Below are 21,497 nucleotides of genomic sequence, written 5' to 3' on the forward strand. Positions count from 1 at the left end.
CAATATTTAACATGAGCTATACTACCCTTCCTAAATGCCAAAGGCACACACAGACACAGACACACACACACACACACACACACTCACACTCACGAAGAATACAAATGACTAGAACCAAGAAATGTAAATACATTCTGCTACGTATGGTAAACATAGCCTACAATGTGGAAGAGATTAGAAAATAAACATGGAAATGAAATGTTTTTATTAATTCGCATCAGTACCCACCAAAACCAATCAGCATAATCAAATATTATAACACTGAATGTAAAAAACAATCCAAAAGTCCAGAGTGATAGGCAAAAGGTTTTAATTGTATAGATTAAAATTAACTTTGGACAAAAATTAAAACTCAGGCAGAGAATGTTTTCTTCTTTTTGCAACAGCAGACACTAGTAAAAACAAAGGCACAGTAAAAATTGAGACCCAAAATTTGCAGTGTAGAGATATGAATATAATAATAGACACAGGGAGGATTAATAAATGATAAAATGTTTAGAGGATGATCATTAGAATACAGGATATTTATACTCTTGAAAACCGCTTTCCCAAGTACTTCATTATAAGTAAGGTGTCTCTAACAGGGACAGATCTCCTAGACCCCTCCTTAACCAAGTAACCAGTCCTGATAACATAATGGTGATGGACAAACTAGACCTTCTCTGCCCGCAGATGGGCTGAGGTTGGAAACTCACAGCATTGTCTCTGCACTGTTCCCGGCAAAACGTTTAGGCTGAATTTAATCATGAAGACATTTTCAGACAACTTCAGAATGTAGATCATTGAGCCAGACAGCTGACCTGTCCTCTATAAACAAGTCCATGTCACCACCATCCATGACAACAACAAAAAGATGAGGAAATATTTGGGGTTCAAAATAACTAAAGAAATGCAGCTACATTATCTTTTTACTTTTTTTGAACCCAAAATCTCTCTTCTCCTTTTTGTTGTGTGATTTGTGGTGATATGGACTATGTGAAGGAGACAGGTCAGTTGTCCTGCTCAGTGTTCTACATTCTGCAGTGGTCTGGTGATTACCTCCTATGAAACTCAGGCTAAGCGTTTTCTGCAAGAACATGGCATTGTTCATGATCTGCACCAGCAGAGTCCTGGGTGACATGCTGTCTCCTGCCAGCGGCTCCTGACTCCTGTTCTCTACAGGATGGAATTGAGAGGAGCAGGGCTAAGGCCTCCCAATGCTGTTTGTCCATCTAGCTGTGGTCTTCCTAAGTACTGACACCAATTGGAGGCTGAAGGACTGTGGCTTCTCTAACCAAAGGAGCCTAGCGGGTTAACAATTGTCAAGAGCAGTTGGTGGTTCTGAAATACAATCCTCAGCCAAGGATCCCTCCTGTGTTACAGACGGATCAGCTAAAACAAGCCAACACTGAAGACACAAAGAATGAGGTTAGGTTCATTGAAACCAGGGTAACACCTTTGGATGAGCTAAACACAAAGATGACACTGACATTGAGCAGGTATAGAAGCTCAGAGACATGCCTGCAAAATGAAATCCCTGAGGAATTTTGTAGCTACCCAGAGATACGTGGTTCAAATCAAAATGTCCGACTGATCACTCCCGGCATGTGCTGCACAGTTATGTGAATGTGTCACACCTAACGTGGGTCGTCTTCAGACTGAGCACAGGTTGCCACTGGCATGGTTTGAGAATAGGAATAGAGCCATGCCCACTGACCCATCCTATGTCGGGGCTTCCAAATGGAACTATACTTTCATTCAAATCTTCACGTGCCTATAGGTCCTGCCTGCAGGAATGACATCTCTCGGCTTAGTAAGGGCTGATTATTGTGGGAATATGACTTCCATCTGGAACACCAGGTGGAGACTTGTCACCGTCAAAGTAAAAAACCTATTGTCCACGTAAAGGGAGAAGCTGATGTGCTGTTCCTCAAATGAGTAAAACACACTTCTGTAGTGCTGGAATGAGTCAGGTAGTTCAAAGTACATTGACGGAGTCGAATAACATCTATCCAGTAAGTCCTGTAAGACTTCAGGCTCTTCCACTTCCATCAGCACGCCGTTGAGCCTGGAAAAGGAGACAAAACTAAAGAAGCAGCCAGGGAAAATCAGACACCACAGAGCCCCACTAGATTTCAGAAGTAACATAAGGAAGTGGTTAGAAAAGAAAAAGGATAGATCCATTAATGAGGTAAAAAAAAAAAAAATTTATTGCCTTTATGTTGGGATAGAACAGGGCCAGGTAGAAAAGGATGAAAGAGAAAGACAGAGAGAGAGAGACAGAGACAGAGACAGAGAGAAAGTGAGCTAGTGAATTGGCCAGGTGACATACTGGTAAGGGAGTAAAAGGACACTCTGAGTTAGTGCCCTCATGACACACAGCAAACTGTGATCATGAAAAGAGTGAGCTCAATAGTTTTCCATAAAATATGCTCAAAATTCGATGCAGTGGCCATGAGAGTACAGCTTTTGAAGTATGGTCAACCTATGGTACGTTAGTAAATGATAAGGGGAGGAAGACATGGAAACCTAAACATCTACTGCAATGAAAACCAACAGCAATGACAGTAGGAGTAATTCAGCCTTCGTTGAAAACATGACATCAAACACACTCCGGTTTCCCTGAATCTGTTGCCTCCAGGTGTTAACACAGAACTAAGCATCCACAATTGCTGAAAGTTACCTGGGGCATGGTGGGTTTTGATCTTCTTCCCCTTCTTTTCTTCCCCTTCTTCTTTTCTTGTTTGATCTTCTTCCTCTTCTTTTCTTCCCCTTCCCCTTCTTTTCAATTTCTGCAATAAATTCAGACATGGACAGGCACATTAAGCTGATTCCCCTACACACATAACAATCCACTGTCTAATCCTCACACAGGGACCTCAGGCTCCTCAGCATAAGAATAGGACACTGTGAGAGATATATTTCAGGAGGCCTGAAGGCTGGTCATGATAGAAATTCCTCGGATTTTCTCCCAGAAACTGTGGGTAAAATGTCCCTATTCTAGTAGATCGTTATCCAAATATCATTGGTCCCAAGTTTGTGCAAACAGTTATGCCATATTTTTCCAATCAATTTAAAGCAAATACCCTCAAATGATTTCTAGGAGAAAAACTGCAATATTTAGCCCTGTCTCATCAAATACTCAGACTGTTCATGGTTGTGAGGACTTTAGACACTGAAATTAGAGTGAAAAAGGAAATCTACAACCCTTGAGTCAAAATCATAGTTCTCTGAATTTGTCACATCTGCCCAGGTCCAATGTCATGAGAGTAGAAACAGAGTGCCACAGGCATGGCCTGAGACTAGGAAGAGAGCCATGCTCACTGACCCATCCCATGTCTGGGCTTCCAGGTAGAACTAGAGTTTCATCCAACCTACAAGTGCCTATAGGTCCTCACTGCAGCAATGACATCTCTCAGCTCAGTAATGGCCACTTGGAGCAGGAATATGATCTTTATAAGGAAGACTCAGTGGATCCTTATCACCTTCATAGAAAGGTACTCACCTCCCACGTCAAGAGAAAAGCCAACATGTTTTTCCTCCAATGCATAAAAGGAACTTCCATAGGGCTGGCAGGAGTCAGGCTGTTCAAGACAACTGGAAGGAGTTGAATAACATCTATCCAGTGAGTCCTGCAAGACTTCAGGCTCTACTACCTCCAGCAGCTCCCTGCTGACCCTGGAAAAGGAGGAAAAAGTAAAGAATAAGCCAGGGGAAATCAGACACAACAGAGCCCCAACTAGGTTTCATGGGTAGCATAAGGAAGTGGTTAAAAAACTAAAAGGATAGATCCATTAATGAGGTAACAAATTATTGCCTTCATGTTGGGACAGAACAGGGCCAAATGGAAAAGAATGAAAGAGAAAGACAGATAGACACACACACACACACAGACACACACACAGAGATACACACACGCACACACACACCACACAGAGAGAGAAAGAACGAGCTCAGTGAATTGTCCAGGTGACACACTGATGAGGGAGTAACAGGACACTCTGAGTTAGTGCCCTCAGGACACACAGCATACAGTGATCATGAAAAGACTGTGCTCAATAATTTTCCATAAAATGTGCTCAAGTTTCCATGCAGTCACCATGAGAATACAGTTTTTGAAGTCTGGTCCACCTACAGTAGGTTAGTAAATGATAAGGGGAGGAAGAAATGGAAACCTAAATATCTACTGCAATGAAAACCAACAGCAATGTTAGTAGGAATGATTCAGGCTTGGTTGAAAAGATGTAATCGATAATGTCAGCCCGCTCTGTCTTCCCTGAACCAGGAGTCTCCAGATGTCAACACAGAAGTAGCTGTTCACAATTGCTCAGTTACCTGGGGCATGGTGGGCCTTGGTCTTCTTCCTCTTCTTGGTCCTTTTTAATTCCTGCAATACATTCAGACAGGGACAGACTAAATAAGCCAATTCACCTACACCCATAACAGTCCACTGTCTAATCCCCACACAGGGATCTCAGGCTCCTCAGCATGAGAACAGGACAATGTGAGAGATATACTTCAGGAGGCCTGAAAGCTGGTCATGATATTCTTTGGTTTGCATCTCAGAACCAAGGGTGAAATATCCCCATTCTGGTAGATCGTTATCCCAAAATCATTTATCCCAAGTTTGTGCAAACAGTTATGCCTTGTTGTTCCCATCAGTTCAAAGAAAATGCCCCAGATGATTTCTAGGAGGAAAACTGCAGTATTCAGCCCTGTCTCATCAAATGCCCAGCTCGTTCATGGATGCAAGAATTTTAGACACTGAAATTAGAATGAAGGAGGAAATCTACAAACCCTTGAGTCCAAATCATAGTTCTGTGAATTTTTTACATCTGCCTGGGTCCAATGTGCTGAGAGTGGGCTCAGGTTGCCACAGGCATGGCTGGAGACTAGGAATAGAGCCTTGCTCACTGACCCATTTCATGTCTAGGCTTCCAACTGAGACTACAGTTTCATTACAACCTATATGCACCCATAGGTCCTGCCTGCGGCAATGACATCTCTCGGGTCAGTAAGGGCCACTTGGAACAGGAATATCACCCCTATCTGGAAGACCAGGTGGAGCCTTATCACCTTCATAGTAAGGTACTCACTGTCCACGTCAAGAGCCAAGCCAAGGTACTGTTCCTCCAATGAGTAAACAGCACTGCTGTAGGGCTGGCCTAAGTCAGGCAATTCAAGATAACCTGAAGGAGTCGAATAACATCTATCCAGTGAGTCCTGCAAGACTTCAGCCTCTTTCTCATCCAGCAGCTCCCTGCTGAGCCTGGAAAAGTAGGAAAAAGTAAAAAATAAGCCAGGGGGAATCAGAAACCACACAGCCCCAGCTAGATTTCATGGCTAACATAAGGAACTGTTTAAAAAGAAAAGGGACAGATCCATTAATGAGGTAATGGATTATTGCCTTTATGTTGGGATAGACCAGGGCCAGGTAGAAAAGAATGAAAGAGAAAGACAGGGAGAGGGAGAGAGAGAGAGAGGAGAAAGTGAGCTCAGCGAATTGGCCGGGTGACACACTGATGAAGGGGTCAAAGGACACTCTGAGTTAGTGCCCTCGGGACACACAGTGAACAGTGATCATGAAAAGAGTGGGCTCAATAATTTTCCATAAACTTGCTCAAGATTCCATGCAGTTGCCATACAGCCTTTGAGGTATGGTCAACCTATAGTAAGTTAGTAAATGATAAGGGGAGGAAGAAATGGAAACCTAAACATCTACTGCAATGAAAACCAACAGCAATGTCAGTAGGAGTAATTCAACCTTCGTTGAAAACATGAACTTGAACACACTCCTGTTTTCCCTGGACGTGGCATCTCCAGGTGTCAACACAGAATTAAGCATCCATAATTGCTCAAAGTTACCTGGGGCATGATGGGTCTTGGTCTTCTTCCACTTCTTGGTACTTTTCAATTTCTGCAATAAGTTCAGACATGGACAGACATATTAAGCTGGTTCTCCTACACACATAACAATCCACTGTCTAATCCTCACACAGGGACTTCAGGCTCCTCAGCATGAGAATAGGACACTGTGAGAGATATTCTTCAGGAGGCCTGAAGGCTGATCACGATAGAGATTCCTTGGTTTTTGTCCCAGAAACTGTGGGTAAAATTCCCTATTCTGGTAGATCGTTATCCCAATATCATTTGTCCCAAGTTTGTGCAAATGGTTATGCCATATTTTTCCAATCGATTTAAAGCAAATGCCCCCAAATGGTTGCTAGGAGAAAAACTGCACTATTCAGCCCTGTCTCATCAAATACTCAGATTGTTCACGGTAGCGAGGATTTTAGACGCTGAAATTAGAGTGAAGGATGAAATCTACAAGATCTACAAAATTGAGACAAAATCAGAGTTGTGTGAATTTGTCACATCTGCCCAGATCCAACATCTTGAGAGTAGGATTAGGGCGCCACAGGCATGGCCTGAGACTAGGAAGAGAGCCTTGCTCACTGACCCATCCCTTGTCTGGGCTTCCAAGTGGAACTAGTTTCATTCAACCTACATGTGCCTATAGGTCCTCCCTGTGGCAATGACATCTCTCAGCTCAGTAAGGGCCACTTGCAGTAGGAATATGACCCTAATCAGAAGACTCAGTGGATCCTTATCACCTTCATAGAAAGGTACTCACCATCCATGTCAACAGCCAAGCCAACACGCTGTTGCTCCAATACGTAAAAGGCACTTCTGTAGGGCTGGCATGAGTCAGTCAGTTCAAGACAACCTGAAGGAGTTGAATAACATCTATCCAGTGAGTCCTGCAAGACTTCAGGCCCTTTCTCATCCAGCAGCTCCCTGCTGAGCCTGGAAAAGTGGGAAAAAGTAAAGAATAAGCCAGGGGGAATCAGAAACCACACAGCCCCAGCTGGATTTCATGGCTAACGTAAGGAAGAGTTTGTAAAGAAAAAGGACAGATCCATTAATGAGGTAACAAATTATTGCCTTTATGTTGGGATAGACTAGGGCCAGGTAGAAAAGGATGAAAGAGAAAGACACACACACACACACACACACACACACACAGAGTGAGCTCAGTGAATTGGCCAGGTGACACACTGATGAGTGAAAGGACACTCTGTATCTGTGCTCTCAGGACACACAGTGAACAGTGATCATGAAAAGCATGCCCTCAATAATTTTGCATAAAATGTGCTCAAGTTTCCCTGCAGTCACCATGAGAATACAGCTTCTGAGGTATGGTCAACCTTCACTAGGTTAGTAAATGATAAGGGTAGGAAGAAATGGAAACCTAAACATTTACTCTAATGAGAACCAAAAAGCAATGTAGTAGGCATAATTCAGACTTGTCTGACAAGACAAAATCATTATTTTCAGCATGTACTGTTTTCCCTGGACTTGGCATCTCCAGGTGTCAACATCAAATTAACTGTCCACAATTTCTCAGACTCACCTGGGACCTGTTGCCTCTTGGTCCTCCTTTTTCACTTGATCCCACCGATGTCCTGCAAATAAATTCAGATGGGCCCTCTTACATTAAGCAGTTCTTCCTTGCACACAGAAACATTCCTCTGTCCAATCCTAACACAGGGACATCAGTCTTGTCAGTGTGAGAACAGGAGACTTTGAGAGAAATATTCCAGTAGGCCTGAGGTCAAGTCTTGAGAAAACTGGCTTGGGTTCTTTCATGAGCCTTGGGCAAAATTCCCCTGTTTTGGAATGTTATCTTCCCTATGTCCTCTGTCCTAGGTTTGTGTACACAAATGAGCAATTTTTTCCCCAATAAATTGTAGGCAAATAGTTCTAACACCTCATAGGAGAGATACTTCAATATTAAGCTTTCTCTCATCAAATACCCAGAATTTGATAGTTTATGAGATTGTGGACACAGAGATTTGATGAAGGGGTGCAATGTACCAGCTCTTGAGTCAAAATGAAACTTGGTTCTACACAGAAGCATCAGCTATTATGGCTTTTGTGGGTGAAAAGTCAGCCATTTATCTAGAAAACATACCAGGAACATAACGGACAGATGAGCTAAAACAAGCGAACTTAGAAGACACAGAAAATGGGGATAAATTCAGTGAAACCTAGGTCACATCTTTCACTGAGAGGTAGACAAGGGTGACACTGGCCTTGGGCAGGTAAAGAACCACACAGACATGCTTTGGGAACAAAACTCATGAGGAATTTTGTAGCTGGCAAGAGACATTTAATTCAGATGAGCTGATCTGACGGACAACTCCTGGGCATGTGCTGCATAGTTTGGTGTGAGTTTGCCACACCTGCCTTGAGTTCAATGTCGTGACAGTCAGTCCAGGTTGGCACGGGCATGGCCTGAGACTAGGAAGAGAGCAAAGCTCACTGACTCACCCCATGCCTGTGCTTCAGACTCGACTCCAGAGTGATTGAAATCTACATTGATATATAGGTTCAGCCCATGGTGATGGCAAATCTCAGCCCAACAAGGGGCACAAGGCCCAAAGATTATGGGGTCTACCTGGGCCATGAACTGGAGCTTTATCACCTTCACAATGGAGTACTCACTGCCTATGTCAACAGCCATGCAGACTTGCTGTTCCTCTAATGAGTGAAATGTGCTGCTGTAAGACTGGTACGAGGCCAGCATTTCGGGAGGAATTGAGAGAGTCGAATAACCTTCATCCCAGGACTCCTGGGGGACTTCCTCCTCTTCAGACTCCTGCAGATTCCTGATGAGCCAGGCAGGACAGGGATGATAGAAGATTTAACCAACAGACATTAGACAACAAAACCTCCCAGATGATCTGATGGGAGACAGAATGGAGTGGTCACAGAAACCAAAGGCATTTTTCCTTCAAGAGAAATAAAACTATCCTTCTAAATACAGGGTGGAGGGTGACTGCTCTGGGGACAGAGCAAAAATGGGCAGCATGTGCTCCGTACATTTGCCACAGATGAGCCAACTCAGGGCACCCAGACTCTCCCTGTAAACTACCATCATGACTTGCAGCACAGAGAATTGACACAGGGCTTCAACTACTTTGCATAAATTGGGTTGAATTTTACATGCAGCATTCAAGTGAAGAGAGTTCTTGACGCAGTGCAGACACAGATCTTGTGTATTAAGGGCCCCATTTTCCCAATATTTTGATATAATATATTTACTTTTTCAATTTCTTTTCTTGCAAAAATACTAGCCAACAAACTACCAACAAATAGGAAGAAAGCATATATACATCTCTCCCTGGATTTAAACACATGGGAGAGAATAGGCAACACCAAGAAATCCCTGTTTGAGGGTCTGGAGTGGACTTCCAGCAAACTCCAACAGACCTGAAGCTGAGGGACCTGACTGTTAGAAGGAAAACTAACACACAGAAAGGAATAGCATCAACATCAACAAAAAAGACATCCACCCCAAAACCCCATCTGTAGGTCACCATCATCAAAGACCAAGGGTAGATAAAACCACAAAGGTGGGGAGAAACCAGAGCACAAAAGCTGAAAATTCCAAAAACCTGACATCCCTTCTCCTCCAAAGGATCGCAGCTCCTCGCCAGCAATGGAACAAAGCAGGATGGAGAATGACTTTGATGAGCTGACAGAAGTAGGCTTCAGAAAGTCGGTAATAACAAACTTCTCTGAGCTAAAGGAGGATGTGCGAACTCATCTCAAGGAAGCTAAAAACCTTGAAAAAAGATTAGATGAATGGCTAACCAGAATGAACAGTGTAGAGAAGACCTTAAATGACCTGATGGAGCTGAAAACCATGGCACGAGAACTACGTGATGCATGCACAAGCTTCAGTAGCCAATTCGATCAAGTGCAAGAAACGGTATCAGTGATTCAAGATCAAATTAGTGAAATGAAGCGAGAAGAGAAGTTTAGAGAAAAAAGAGTAAAAAGAAATGAACAAGCCTCCAATAAATATGGGACTATGTGGAAAGACCAAATCTACGTTTGATTGGTGTACTGAAAGTGACGGGGAGAATGGAACCAAGCTGGGAAACATTCTTCAGGATATTATCCAGGAGGACTTCCCCAACCTAGCAAGGAAGGCCAACATTCAAATTCAGGAAACACAGAGAACACCATAAAGATACTCCTCGAGAAGAGCAACCCCAAAACACGTAATTGTCAGATTCACCAAGGTTGAAATGAAGGAAAAAATGCTAAGGGCAGCCAGAGAGAAAGGTCGGATTACCCACAAAGGGAAGCCCATCAGACTAGCAGCAGATCTCTTGGCACAAACCCTACAAGCCAGAAGAGAGTGGGAGCAATATTCAACATTCTTTTTTTTTTCCATATGTATAGTTTTCTTTTATTATTTTTTGTGTGTATGTATATACATATATATATATTTTAATACTTTAAGTCTTAGGGTACATGTGCACAATGTGCAGGTTAGTTACATATGTATACATGTCCACATTGGTGTGCTTCACCCATTAACTCATCATTTAACATTAGGTATATCTCCTAATGCTACCCCTCCTTCCTCCCCGCACCCTACAACAGGCCCCAGTGTGTGATGTTCCCCTTCCTGTGTCCATGTGTTCTCATTGTTCAATTCCCACCTGTGAGTAAGAACATGTGGTATTTGGTTTTTTGTCCTTGCAATAGTTTGCTGAGAATGATGGTTTCCAGCTTCATCCATGCCCCTACAAAGGACATGAACTCATCATTTTTTATAGCTGCATAGTATTCCATGGTGTATATGTGCCACATTTTCTTAATCCAGTCTATCATTGCTGGATATTTGGCTTGGTTCCAAGTCTTTGCTATTGTGAATAGTGCCTCAATAAACATATGTGTGCATGTGTCTTTACAGCAGCATGATTTATAATCCTTTGGGTATACACCCAGTAATGGGATGGCTGGGTCAAATGGTATTTCTACTTCTAGATCCCTGAGGAATTGCCACACTGCCTTCCACAATCGTTGAACTAGTTTACAGTCCCACCAACAGTGTAAAAGTGTTCCCATTTCTCCACATCCTCTCCAGCATCTTCAACATTCTTAAAGAAAAGAATTTTCAACCCAGAATTTCATATCCAGCCAAACAAAGCTTCGTAAGTGAAGGAGAAATAAATCTTTTACAGAGAAGCAAATGCTGAGAGATTTTGTCACCACCAGGCCTGCCTTACAAGAGCTCCTAAAGGAAGCACTAAACATGGAAAGGAACAACCGGTACCAGCCACTGCAAAAACATGCCAAACTGTAAAGACCATTGACGCTAGGAAGAAACTGCATCAACTAACGGGCGAAATAACCAGCTAACATCATAACGACAGGATCAAATTCACACATAACAATATTAACCTTAAATGTAAATGGGCTAAATGCCCCAGTTAAAAAAACACAGAATGGCAAATTGGATAAAGAGTCAAGACCCATCAGTGTGCTGTACTCAGGAAACCCATCTCACATGCAGAGACCCACATAGGCTCAAAATAAAGGGATGGAGGAAGATCTACCAAGCAAATGGAAAACAAAAAAAGGCAGGGGTTGCAATCCTAGTCTCTGATAAAACAGACTTTAAAACAACAAAGATCAAAAGAGACAAAGAAGGCCACTACATAATGGTAAAGGGATCAATTCAACAAGAAGAGTTAACTATCCTAAATATATATGCACCCTATACAGGAGCACCCAGATTCATAAAGCAAGTCCTGAGAGACCTACAAAGAGATTTAGACTCCACACAATCATCATGGGAGACTTTAACACCCCACTGTCAATATTAGACAGATCAATGAGACAGAAGCTTAACAAGGATATCCAGGACTTGAACTCAGCTCTCCACCAAGCAGACCTAAAAGACATCTACAGAACTCTCCACCCCAAATCAACAGAATATACATTCTTCTCAGCACATCACACTTATTCCAAAATTGACCACATAGTTGGAGGTAAAGCACTCGTCAGCAAATGTAGAAGAATGGAAATCACAACAAACTGTCAGACCACAGTGCAATCAAATTAGAACTCAGGATTAAGAAACTCACTCAAAACTGCACAACTACATGGAAACTGAACAACCTGCTCCTGAATGACTACTGGGAAAATAACAAAATGAAGGCAGAGATAAAGATGTTCTTTGAAACCAATGAGAACAAAGACACAACATACCAGAATCTCTGGGACACATTTAAAGCAATGTGTAGAGGGAAAATTATAGCACTAAATGCCCACAAGAGAAAGCAGAAAAGATCTAAAATTGACACCCTAACATCACAATTAAAATAACTAGAGAAGCAAAGCAAACAAATTCAAAAGCTAGCAGAAGACAAGAAGTAACTAAGATCAGAGCAGAACTAAAGGAGATAGAGACACAAAAAACCCTTCAAAAAATCAATGAATCCAGGGCTGGTTTTTTGAAAAGATCAGCAAGAAAACCCGGTTTGGCTAGTTCACCTGGCTCATCTGATGGCAAGTTCCTATCTTGAGAGGACTATGAAATTAAAACCAATACAAGTGCCACAAATAAAATACAACATTGTAAATCAGCACAATTTTTAGCTGGGTGAATGGAAGAAACAGTTCTATTCATCACTTCCTCATTTTCCCTAAATCTACAATCTCCAGATGTCACTACTGAATTAACAGCCAACAATTCCACAACATTACCTGGGAGACACTGGCCCTTTTTCTTCCTCTTCCTCATCATCACTTTCATTTTCTGTAAATAAATTCAGAGAAGCAGGTCACATTAAGCAATTCATACTTCACATATGACCAAATCACTGTCCAGTCATAGCACAAGGACATAACTATTCTCAGTGCAAGAATAAGGATTCTGACAGGAATATTCTAGGGTGTCCTAGATTAACTTTGGTGAGAATTAGATGACCCTGCTTTCCAGACCCACAGGCCAAAATCTCCCTCTACGTGTAGACCATAATGCCATATTCCCTGCCTGAGTCAAAGTTAAACAAAATTTTTTCCCCAAAAAAATCTCCAAAAATTGGTCAAACAATTTTCTAAGAGTGTTGCTGCAATACGGACTTATATCACCAGGTAACATGGACATTAAATGTTTAGAGGCATCTATACATGAAACACGACTGATAGATAAATTTGAACAACTCTTGCTTTAAACAGAATCTGTGATTTGGGAGGCCAAGACAGGTGAATCATTTGAGGTCATGAGTTCAGGACTACCCTGGCCAATATGGGGAAACCCTGTCTCTACTAAAAAATACAAAAATTAGCCAGATGTGATGCTGTGCACCTGTGGTCCCAGCAACTCAGGAGGCTGAGGCAGGAGAATCACTTGAATCTGGGAGGCAGCGGTTGCACCAAGCCAAGATGGTGCCACTGCACTCCAGCCTGGGTGACAGAGCAAGACTCCATCGCAAAAAAAAAAAAAAAAAAATCCACGATGCTACAAAGAAACATTGGATCAGCCATTGCATTGACAGGGTGGAAAACCAGGGTCCAGCCTTGCTTTATGGAAATATATCAGCAAAGTAAAGAAGAAAAGTTTCCGTCCTGATTTCAGGGTGACTGTGCAGCTAAGCAAGCTGACTTAAAGGAGATCCAGATGAAAGCTGAGAGCAGTGAAGCCTGGGGAACAATATTTCCAAATACAAAGGCAAGGCTGCCAGCTTCCTTAAACAGGCATAGAAACTCCATGGACATTGTTCAGGGACAGATGACTTAATCACAGATGACAAGAGATACTGAATCGAAGCTAGGAGGCCTGACAGATACTGCCTGTGCACCTCCTGCACTCAGGTGACTATGAGATTGTCACACTTGCCTGGGGTTGAGTAACTTGATACTGGGGACTGGCAGACAAAGGCATGACATTAGCTGAGAAGGACAAAAAAACTCCCTGATATCTGTTTAGAAACCCATCATAGTTTTTATTCAAATGAATTTGTGTTTATAGAGCCTGTCTTCAGAGTTTATCTTCCTCAGCCTAGAGAGAGGTATGAGACACAAGGAAAACAGAGGCTACCTGGAATAATGTGTACAGCATCCTCCCATTCAACATGAGAGGATGAGCCAATGAGAGTTGAGTCGACTTTGTCTTCCTCAAATGTGATTTTGGTTTTCCTATGTGGCTAGTTGGAGTCATAAGGGCCATGGCTATTTGAACAAGTGATGGCACATTCCTCCAGTGAGTCCTCAGGGACTTCCTTTTCTTCAGCCTTCTGCATCTCCCTGATGAGCCAGGTGGGACAGAGATGACAGAAGATTAAACACAGACGGATTGGACCCCAGGGAGTCCTAGCTGGTTTTGACAGGCGGCATTAAGAGAGTGGTCCCAGAAAGCAAAATGGAGGTTCCCATTAAGAGGGAACATGCAATCCTGTTCTCTCTGCAACAGAGCATGGCTGCCATGGGAACCAGAGAGGAAGAGAGCAGCTGCTGTTCATTGCACTGGACAGATAGGAGCTGAGGAGGATGAAGACTCAGCTATCCCTGTACGGTGCAGACATGACACTCGGCACACATAGAGAAACACGACAGCTGCCACACCCTGTATCTAAGCTGGGTTATATTTCACATACTGTGGCCAAGCGAATGCGGGTTTTTGGCCCATCATAGATGCCAGAGAGGGTGTACCTCCTAGATATTCCTCATATGTTACCATCCATTAATTGTTCCTGAGTATTCAGTGTTACCTGGGGGCAGACGATTTCTGCACTTTCTCAGCCACCTCAACTTGAACATCTTCATCGTCATCGTTGTCATTTTCTGTAAATACAGAAGTGTTCATTCACATATTTCCCACTTCACAGTCTGCAAGCACACTCAGCCCAATGTTCAACAGAGACATGAATATCTAGGCATGGGTCACCGTTCAACTGAAAACTCTCATGTTTCATCTTTAACAGAATGCCCTGGCATGGTTTCCTGATCCATCAGGCAATGCATTTCTGATGTGGAGGGCCACCATCAAGATGTGGCCAAATATTGAAAAGACCTTTTGCTTCCCATATCACTGGAGGCTTGTGCAGCCTCTCTCTGGATGTTGGCAGCTGTCTCCCCAATCCTGCCAGATCTGATTCCCAGGCACAGGCTTGGTGTCCTGTCACAGTTTGCATTTCAAACCTAATTCTTTCTCTTAGAAGCAGACAAACTTGTCCCACAGTCCTCTATGCACAGAAGATTTCAAGCCTCCAAGTGGCTTCTGCTGTGTTATTCAGGGACATTCTATCCATGGGGAGTGATCCAGTCTGAAGCACTTCCTACCACAAAACGCCCCCACATAAAGTGCCTTCTCCAACATCACACGGCGAGGGGCTTCATCTCATTTTGGAAAGCAGTAGTAAGTGTTCCCACATTTGAATGTTTCAGACCCTTGCAAGAGACAATTTGCCACGGAGAGAGAGAAACTCAGGAAGGACAAGTCATTCACTCTCTGACAGTTACTAAGAACATTGCCAAAAAGACAGCCTGGGAACCTTCTTTCTTAGCCCAGAGCTCTTTTCACTCTAATAAGCCTGCTCCCATCGCAGCCTCCTTCCTGTCCTTTAAAACTAGACAGATGCTGCCTCTTGCTCCAAAGACCACCTTCCATCAAGGGAGGAGGGACACTCGCAATACTGTGACCTCCAAACCCATAGGTTTCCCATCTCCGTTCTTACCCAAGAAGTCCTGGTCATGTCATGGCCACATAAGCTTAGTGGAAAAAAACACCATTGATACAACTGTCATTGTGAAAGTATGGAGGTCTGGAGCCTCTCATAAGCCTGGGGTTTTGGGTCATCAGGGCCTATGGCCACCTTACCTGGGCTGAGCTTTTGGACAAGTTGCTGTGCCAGTCTACACCCCTCAGCCAGCTGTTCTTGGAGGTCCTGCCCCTGGGACTTATCCGGCTCATCCGGAGTGAGGAGGGCCTGGAGATGCTCATGCAATGAGCGGGAGGCATCTCTCCCTTCCCGTAACTTCTCCTTTAACTGGGTCAGCTCTCGTTCCTGAGAGTGAACCAGGACTTTATATTGCCTAAGGTCAGACGGTAGAGAAAATTTAAGAGTAGAAAGGGTTGAGTGATCCATTCAAATGTTGCAACAGAGACTTCTGAGACAATGTCCTCAAGGAGACCTTCAAGCAGAAGGTCAGCACATGTTGAAAGGAATGTCTGTGGCCAAGAGAAAGAATAGAAAATGGTTTACAGGCTTCCTCTGTATCAGAGAGGGCTCCTGCAAGATCCTCGATGATGTTCCATTCATCTTTCCCTTCTGTAAACAAAAGTAGGTGTCTTCCTCATTCCGTTTCAAAAAGACATCCTTTCAGTTCCTCACTCTGGCCATGGACATTTCCATGTGAAAATACACATAGTGCATCTTGCGGCCACTAGATACAAAGCCATGTACAGAAATGAGGCCAGATGCAGATGGGGCGAATCGAAAAGACGAAAGAAGAAAAGAATGATGGGGTCGAGAAGGCAACATTGATTGAGTGAAAGAATGAGAAGCCGCAGTCAGTCAGGAGGTGATTCTCACTAAGGGTAAGTGGGGTGGTGATGGCACACTATTTTGAGTATACTGAATGCTGCTGTGTGGTTCACACTCCTTTGGTTAATTTTGTGTTATGTAAATTTCACATCAACAATTACTTGTTTGAAAAAGAGAAAACAAGGCTCTGAGAAACAACTGCAACCCATACATTTTTATTATACTTCTTCTCTGCTTGATAAATACTTGTGTGTTGCGAGCCTGCCATGGCAATTCCTGCCCTTCCCCTGGCCCAGCTTCGTTCTTACTTCTCCCCACCGAGCTGTTGTACTTCAGAGATTTACACACCTATCCCCCTGCCTGCCCCCATGGGGTCCCCTCACCTGATCTCCTCAGCTTGCTTGAGCTGCTCCGCAAGCTTCTCCTCCTTGAACTGTCGTCGCTCATTCCTCAGCATAGATTTTATGAGGTCTTCGCACTCTTCATATTCTGAGAAAAGACAGACACGCCTGCCTCAGTGGAAGGCTGGACATGCTGCTGTGGTCATTGCCTACAGGGCAGGAGCCAGGTCCATCCCAAGGACAAAACTCTCCCCAGTACCAGGGTCTAGACAGGGATTTCCACATCTTTACTCTTCAGTCTCCTGACTTTCTGGCATCTGATCCTCCAAAATTTAGAGATGAAGAAAGAGAACCTCAAGGGCACATCAAGGAAGTTGACAAGATGATTCAACCACAACGAAGTGGAGTCAGAATTCACAGTCCCTGAGGTCTGACTCTGAATGCGGGGCCACTTTCCCAAGCCTTGCAGCCTCTCCTCTAAAACACTGCACTGGGGCATGAAGTAGTGATTTCTTGTACAGTCGGGAAGGCCCCTAGGACTATGGGACTGATGGTTTCCCTTTTACTGGGAATTTCAAGGACAAGTATGCAAAAGATTTTTAAAATCTTTGATTTTTAAATCATATCTTTAGTTATGATTTTAAGAATCATATCTGAAGCTTAAAGAGTGACACATAACACCATAAGGCCATGAAGGAAATATGCCCAAATGCTAATAAAGTTTGTGTTAATTTAGAAACAGCAGAATGAAGAACTAATAGATAGTGTTTACTCTGTGCCAATAAATGTTCCAGGAGATTGACAAGAAATTGCTCATGTAATTCACTGCAGCAATTTACAGAGGTAGGTATTATTGTAGTACCCTCTGAACAGGTGAGGTAACTAAGGGACAGATAAGACAAGCAACTTGGATGGAGCCCAGGAGACAGGCCCACGGTCCCTGCTCTGTACGCTGCACTGCTATCTCCACACATTCTCGAGTGCGATCTTTCTTCCTCTTTAGCAACAAGACTCTGTGCCCCAGGAAGCAGGACTTCACTCTCACCAAGCTACTCTCTGCTTTTTATTCTTATTTTTGTTTATCATTATTATTATTATTATTATTATTATTTTTACCAGTCTTGCCCTGTCACCAAGGCTGGAGTGCAATGGCAAAATCTTGGCTCACTGCAACCTCAGCCTCCTGGGTTCAAAGGATTCTCCTGCCTCAGCCTCCTGAGCAGGGGTGATTACAGTCACCTGCCACCACGCCCATCTACTTTTTGTATTTTTAGTGGAGATGGGGGTTCTCCATGTTGCCCAGGCTGGTCTCAAACTCCTGACCTCATGATCTGCCCGCCTCAGCCTCCCAAAGTGCTGGGATTACAGGAGTGAGCCACCATGCACGGCCCCTACTCCCTGCTCTTGATGCTGTCACTTATAGACAGCACAGGTTCTATTAGGAGTAGACTCCTCTTGAAGCCCCTCAGAGCAGGTACTGGCTACTATCACCAAGTTTCCCTCAGAGTCACGAGAACAGAGCTTTGCCTGTTGGGCCTCAACAGAAACTTGAACTGAATAAAAGTTCACTAGTCTCAGACATTTAGAACAACAGACTAGATGTTATTTGTCTGCAGGATCTTATATGGTACAGAGAGGATTCTTGAAAACACGATTGAGCCTCTTGGAGAAAACAGGTCATTCTGTGCCTGTGTCAGAAATCAATAAATGGCAGTTTAACTCTAGTCCCACCCCCACCTGATTGCAAACATGGAAAGTTGCTAAATACTTTGGTACCTCTGTCTTCCAACTTTAACAAAATGTTAAAATACCCATTTCTGTTTTCCTAGAAGTACAGGAAGGATGAAATTATTTTTGATGGAGAGAGCATTTAGTGTCTCAGAGAGAAGACAGGACATCATTCATCACTTTCGTGATGGTGAGCCTATAGATCTTACTGTATTTCTTCTGTCCATTGGCCAGGAAGCCGGCCAGTTGAGTTACAAAACATTTCTCTTGGAGGCTTCTGAACTGCTGTTTCTTCTCTGCCAGCTGGGGGCGCAATTTCTCATTGATTTCTAGAATGTTCATCTCTGCCTTCTCGCTGGACAAAGGGCCGGCTGATACCACCATGCTGACGTTTGTGGCAGAAGAGGTGGGGCCAGGGACTGGGGAGAAGAAAGGCAAACACATGATGGGTTAAAAACTGGTGAAATCAAATAGGTTTAATCAGGACTGAGGGATGTCAGTAACTGAAATTCTTAACTTACTGTTGTGAAAAGTGTGATCGCTCCCCACAGCACTTTAGGATCCTTCACCACAAAAACAAGGTTCGAGGTGCCTGAACTCAGAGCTGAAAGCACTGCCAGTAGCTCAGACTCTGATAAGAGTGAGGTAGAATGTGGCCAGCATGCCAGGTAACCGTCTGCAGTTGCCATAACAGAATTAGAAGGTGGGGGTGTCATGGAATCTTAGGAGCTCTGCATTCCAATTGCCCAGGCTTTGCTGAAACACAGGCACCCTAGTCTCACCTGAGGGTCACCACCAATGGGGATCATTCCTTCAGCATTCACTCTCAGTATTCGTGTACCCTTGTGACAATGCCACAGACCCGTGTCTTTCCCAATACATCTAAGCATATTCCTCACTGTTTATCTCTTGTCTGTACAACATCATCAAGGCAGAAACAGTTTCCCAACAGGTTATATTTTCTTAATGGTAGTCATGAAGTCACCCCACCTGCTCTCAGTTAAAACAGAGCTGAAGGCTTTTCCACAGGTGTAAGATATCAAACTTTTAGCCTGCCCTGATATCCTCCGGGTCTTCTGCGGTTTTTTCTGTATCCACTAGAAAGTGAATGAATAATTCATTTTTTAAAAATGTTTTCTTTCCTGTCTCAGTATCCTTGCTGCTGCATCCCATTGTTAGACTGATTTCTTCTTTCTTACTGGGGCACCTTCTTGGGTTTTCATTACATTCTAGACCAGTTTGACATCCCTACGTCCAAAGCTCTTCCTCTATGTGGGTTGATTTGTTTTTCAATGTCACTGAGCACTACATTTTATACTTGTCACTTATAGATGTCATTCTAGTGCCACAAGACCTCTTTTCAAGGTATCAAGTGATCAAAGTCATTTATATAGAGGTCTCCTGAAAACATGTGTGACCATCTATCTTGCGAAGTTTTGTAAACCTGATGCTATTTTGTTGTTTCCATTTTGTTTTCCCATGTACTGAAAAGAACAGGGCCACGAGCAGTTCTTATGGAATATGGTTTGATATATATTTTGTTGAGATGACCTAACACCATTGATTTTGGGTTGCATTCCACTAACAGAACATGGCAAGATCAAGGTTATGGTCACGGTTGGTTGGCGATCCTCAGTGTTGCTGCACAGTAGAAGGTGAGTTTGAGGTGAGAGGAACAAGTAGGAAAGAGTGATCCCCTGAACCACCTCTTTGCTTTCTCAGCTTTCATCCCCACCTAGGTTTTGTTAGCCTGGAACTTGAGAGACTGTTCTGTAGCCCAGGTCTCCTAAGATTGGCTGCTGGACTTGCCTGAGTTGAGGGTGCAGTGGGTTGACCCTGGGCTGCCCAGCATTCATGTGGAAGTGAAGGAAGGAGGACTGGTTAATCCCATTTGAAAGCATCCCTCTCTGCAGCCCGCACCATCTTCCAGTGACACTGTAAGGATACTGCTTTGAGATGTATCAAAGGCTTTAAGTCAAGGTATTTTCTAGGGTCTGGGAGACGTGACATTCTGTGTCAGAATGAAAATCTGTCGAGTTTCTAAATGAAAAAACTGCAGGTTCACAAAGTGTCATGGGTTACTTGAGGTCACAAAGGGATGAGTTTTCAGCACTGCCAATAAAAGCAATCACAATAATTATTCAGTAATTATCCATAGGATCCGCACAATCCAGTAAATATTCACATATTTAGTAATTATTCATTGACCAATTCGTACAAGGCATTTTGCTCAAAACTGTGTTTATATTTGGACATTGTATCTTCATCATAATCCTTAAGGTAATGCTATTATCTATAAGTAACAGATAAGAAACCTGAAGATGAGGGACAGCTAATCACGTATTTGGCCATATTTCCAGTTTTTGGTTTTTGTGATGCTGGAAGAATGACCAGAATGGGTCACGGGAAGAGTATTCATTCCTGTATTATTTTCCAGGACAGAGGTGTGCCCTTCTAGAGTACTGGGACCAAAATTCAGAAGTGTCTGAAACCTTGCTTTAACAGTATGGGAAATAACCTCTATCACCTGGAATTTCCCTGGAACTTTGGAATATACAAGAGAAGTATGAGACGTGGGTCTTCCCTTGGCTGTGTTTAATTCACTCTTCTATGGAATACCAATGATTCTAAGACTTTTGCCTTTTTATAACCACAATGTATGTCTTATGGAGAAGATTTTACACTTTGCTCTATTTAGAAACAATAAATATGAGCAATAGTTTAGGTTTTATGCCCTGGACTTCATATTTTTCTGATTTCTGTTTTGAGATTAAATTCTCATGTAAATAGAAAAATACTTATTATTTCTCATCAGGCCAAGTTTGTTATCAGCTTGAGTTTTTGAAGATGAAGCACAAACTTTTGATTTTATCTTTGTCCCCATCAGCGCCACTCATTGTCTCTCAGTATGACCTGGACTTGCCCCTGCATTTACCCTCGTCCTGCTGAGCCATCTCCATGCACTGCCCAATTCCATCAGTGATTCGGGGTCCTCCCAAGGCTCCCTGAAATGTGCACAGGGATCAGGACGTCAGACACATTCCAGACACAAAGGCAACCCACACTGTAGAGTGAGCAGCTGTGTTCCCACTTC

The 21,497-nt window shown here is 43.2% G+C and overlaps 1 protein-coding gene across 1 annotated transcript; it reads right to left on the reverse strand.

The window, feature by feature from the left end:
• Positions 1 to 293: 293 nt before the first annotated feature.
• Positions 294 to 21,497, reverse strand: LOC743531 (neuroblastoma breakpoint family member 15). Its single transcript, XM_063814421.1, is given in 16 exon segments — positions 294 to 2,047; positions 2,663 to 2,771; positions 3,485 to 3,657; positions 4,315 to 4,366; positions 5,076 to 5,248; positions 5,845 to 5,896; positions 6,614 to 6,786; positions 7,394 to 7,445; positions 8,488 to 8,651; positions 12,553 to 12,604; positions 13,889 to 14,094; positions 14,559 to 14,631; positions 15,668 to 15,882; positions 16,718 to 16,823; positions 18,613 to 18,822; positions 21,339 to 21,497. Coding segments are annotated over 16 exon segments (2,079 nt in total). The 5' UTR covers positions 21,364 to 21,497; the 3' UTR covers positions 294 to 1,803.

Source organism: Pan troglodytes, chromosome 1 (genome assembly GCF_028858775.2).
Source record: "Pan troglodytes isolate AG18354 chromosome 1, NHGRI_mPanTro3-v2.0_pri, whole genome shotgun sequence".
Lineage (NCBI taxonomy): Eukaryota > Metazoa > Chordata > Mammalia > Primates > Hominidae > Pan > Pan troglodytes.